The sequence below is a fragment of the Morus notabilis genome, unplaced genomic scaffold (assembly GCF_000414095.1).
Source record: "Morus notabilis unplaced genomic scaffold, ASM41409v2 Scaffold322, whole genome shotgun sequence".
NCBI lineage: Eukaryota > Viridiplantae > Streptophyta > Magnoliopsida > Rosales > Moraceae > Morus > Morus notabilis.
This window is the reverse complement of record NW_010359499.1, coordinates 106,143-109,951: the sequence shown is the minus strand read 5'-3', so window position 1 is coordinate 109,951 and position 3,809 is coordinate 106,143. Positions and strand designations below refer to the sequence as shown.

General features: G+C 46.0%; 1 protein-coding gene across 1 annotated transcript in view; it reads right to left on the bottom strand.

Moving 5' to 3' along the window:
• The window catches only part of LOC112090927, a 7,140-nt gene extending 3,831 nt beyond the window's left edge, over nt 1-3,309 (bottom strand). The window contains exons 1-5 of the mRNA XM_024163342.1: nt 3,079-3,309; nt 2,401-2,913; nt 1,764-1,858; nt 1,252-1,340; nt 513-795 (exon numbers count right to left, since the gene is read on the bottom strand). Of these exons, the coding sequence (XP_024019110.1) occupies nt 513-795; nt 1,252-1,340; nt 1,764-1,858; nt 2,401-2,913; nt 3,079-3,309 (1,211 nt within the window). The remainder of the gene's footprint in view (nt 1-512; nt 796-1,251; nt 1,341-1,763; nt 1,859-2,400; nt 2,914-3,078) is intronic.
• Nucleotides 3,310-3,809: the final 500 nt, after the last annotated feature.

The following is a 3,809-nucleotide window of genomic DNA, read 5'->3' as shown; positions in this document are numbered from 1 at the left end:
CGATCGGGAATGGTCCCACATACCTTGGTGCAAGTTTCCCTTTCACACCAAACCGAACAACTCCCTTGTGTGGGGAAACCTTCAGCAAGACAAACTCGCCCTCTTGGAATTCCAAAGGCCTACGCCTTCTGTCAGCATAACTCTTCTGACGACTTTGAGCTGTCAACATTCGTTTCCGTATCACAGCTATCTTTTCATTATTCTCTTGAATGACTTCCGGTCCAGTGCTCAGTCGATCCTCTGGTTCCAACCAACACACAGGTGACCTACAAGGACGACCAGACAGAGCTTCAAACGGTGCCATTCTGATACTGGCTTGATAGCTGTTGTTATAAGCAAACTCAGCTAGGTGCAGGTATTTCTTCCAGTTTTCACCAAATTTCAGAATACAAGCACGAAGCATATCCTCCAGAATCTGAATTACCCTTTCAGATTGCCCATCAGTCTGAGGATGAAATGCTGTGCTGAAATTCAAGTATGTTCTCATGGCTTCCTGGAAACTCCTCAAATACCTTGCATTGAAGCGGGTATCACGATCGGATGTGATTGACAGTGGCACTCCGTGTAATCTCACGATGTGCTCCAGATACAATTCTGACAGAATCTTCCGAGAATACGTTGCATGAAACGGTATGAAGTGCGCAGACTTCGTCAACCTATCCACCACCACCCAGATGGCATCGTACTTCAGCTCAGTTCTCGGTAGCCCCATCAGAAAGTCCATGGTGATGTGCTCCCATTTCCATCTAGGGACAGGAAGAGGTTGTAACTCTCCTGCTGGCTTCCGATGCTCAGCTTTAATCCGGAGGTAAGTCACACATTCAGAGACATACTCACGAATGTCTCTTTTCATGCCTCTCCACCAGTACTGTCTTTTCAGGTCCTGGTACATCTTTGTACTTCCCGGATGTATAGCATATCTCGATTTATGTGCCTCTTGCAGAATCATCTTCTTTACCTCACCCATCTTAGGAACAGCAAGGCGGTTGCGGAAATACAAGGCTTCATTCTCTCGGATTCTCCAATCCTCGAATTGCTCTCCATTCTGGATTCGAATCTAAATTCCTTGAAGGTGTGGATCCTGTAATTGATTCTGCTTAACCCGTTACACAATATCCGGTGTAGAGACCAGATTATACACCATAGCCTGGTTATAATCTTCGTAGAACTGAAGATCATACTCACTCACCACTTCAGTCATTTTCCAATCTTCCAAAGCTAATGACGCCAAAGTCCCTGTCGTCTTCCTACTAAGGGCATCAGCCACCACATTAGCTTTTCCCGGATGATATTGTAGAGTGAAGTCGTAATCTTCCATATACTCCACCCATCTCCTTTGCCTGAGATTCAAGTCTTTCTGAGTAAACAAGTACTTCAGACTTTTATGGTCAAAAAAGACTTGAAACTTTGCTCTATAGAGATAACATCTCCATATCTTTAGAGCAAATATTACCGCTGCCAGTTCCAAATCATGAGTGGGATAATTTCGTTCATGTGGTCTTAATTGACGAGATGCGTACGCTACCACGCATCCGTCTTGCATTAAGGCACATCCAAGCTCATTTCCCGAGGCGTCAGAATACACCTCATATGGTTCCTTACTATCAGGAATAGTCAAGACTGGTGCACTTGTCAGTCTGACCTTCAATTCCTAAAAAGTATTTTCACATTCAGTGTCCCACTGGAATCTGACTTCTTTTTTGGTCAACCGAGTCATCGGTGCAGCAATACTCGAGAAGTCTTTCACGAAACGCCGATAGTACCCTGTAAGTCCGAGAAAACTGTGAATCTCCGCAACATTCTTCGGTCTTTCCCACTGTAGCACAGTCTCGATCTTAGAAGGATCTACAGAAATTCTCTGTCCAGAAATCACATGCCCAAGGAACTTCACTTCTGTCAGCCAGAAGTGACACTTCTCATTCTTAGCATACAACTGGTGTTCTCGAAGAGTCTGAAGAACAATTCTCAAGTGCTACTCATATTCTTCCCAGGTCTTCGAGTAAACCAGTATGTCGTCAATGAAGACGATCATGAACCGATCCAAGTATGGCCGGAAAACACGGTTCATTAGATCCATGAATGCAGCCGGGGCATTCGTTAGTCCAAACGGCATTACCAGGAACTCGAAGTGTCCATATCGAGTTCTGAAAGCAGTTTTCAGAATGTCTTCCTCCTTGATTTTCAGCTGATGGTACCCAGATCTCAAGTCAATCTTAGAGTAGAACTGTGATCCACCCAACTGATCGAATAATTCATCGATCCTTGGCAGTGGGTATTTGTTCTTCACAGTTACCCTATTCAATTGACGGTTGACCGTCAATACACAACCGAAGAGATCCGTCGTGCTTCTTCACAAATAGCACCGGTGCACCCCAAGGGGAAGTACTATTCTGGATATACCCATTTTTCTGCCAGCTCCTCAAGTTGTGTTCTTAATTCTTTCATCTCTGCCGGAGCCATCCGGTATGGAGGGATGGAAATAGGTGCCGTTCCCGGAACTAAATCAATACAGAATTCAATTTCCCGATCTGGCGGTAAACCAGGTAGCTCATCAGGAAATACATCCGTAAATTCATCCACTACAAGGATTCCCGCACTATCTCCAGTTATCTCGTGCTCACTTTCCAAAGCAAGAAGTGAAGAAAAACATGCTAGATTCCTCCGTCCCCCAACACTGTACTTCAACAGTCGTTCTCCTAAGACTAGATTCAAATCTGCCTGATAAGAAATCGTTGTTCCAGACTTAGTCATCAGAGTCACTCTCCTACGGTAACAATCAACAATTGCTCCGTATTTCGAGAACCAATCCATTCCGAGGACCACATCAAACAAGCTCATCGGAAGGATAATCAAGTCAGCTCTCATTCGCTCACTCCCAATTGTGATTTCACACGATCTACGCACACTCATTACCTCCACACATCCCAGTGGAGAGTTCAAAGTCATCGGGACTTCTAAATTCTCAGATTTCAATTTCAAAGCCCAAACAAAAGAACTTGATATAAACGAGTGTGTGGCACTTATGTCAAACAACACGTGAGCAAAAGAGTGAGAGATTAGAATCGTACCCTCAACCACCGGGTTGCTGGTCTGACCTCCAGAATTGCCTCCTGCCAGGGCATAAGCTTGTCCCTGTACTTTTCCTTTCCCTCTGTCACCAACATTTGGCCGTTGGGTCAGAGGCCTATACTGTTGCGGCGGAGGTGGTTGTACCAGTCTCGGCGCTTGAGGCTGAAATTGTGTAAACGGAGGTGGTTGATAAGTCGGCACAGGAGGGTATAGCATCTGTTGTGGCTGATATGGTGGCATGTACGGTGGTGGCCCTTCTTGACTGTAGGAAGCGTCACTTTGGGCTTGTTGAGCCGGCGGCCGATTAGGATAATTCCTCCTAATATGGACCACCTACCCACAATGGTGACACCTGGGCCCGTACGGAGCATTTCTGTCACTCCCTGATGAACTACTGCCACCGCTTGCCATCTCCCCAACCGTTTGCCCCTGGTTGCGGTTTCTCCTACCGCTCCGTTGTGGCCCACCTGAGACATTAGGTCTACCAGAGACAGAGACTCGACCAGTTGCCTCTTTGCTTTGGTGATAGACTAAGTTATCTTGTTCCACCCGTGTAGCAGCAGCTACCAAATCCCGGAAGTTCCAAATCCTTAAGGCCACCAATGACCTCCTCACAGAATTCTTGAGACCCTTCTCAAACTTAAGACACCTCATGGGTTCAGCTTCCACTAGTGATGGTGCAAACCGGGATAGGTCATTGAACTTGGCCTCATATTCCCTTACAGACATATCACCTTGCA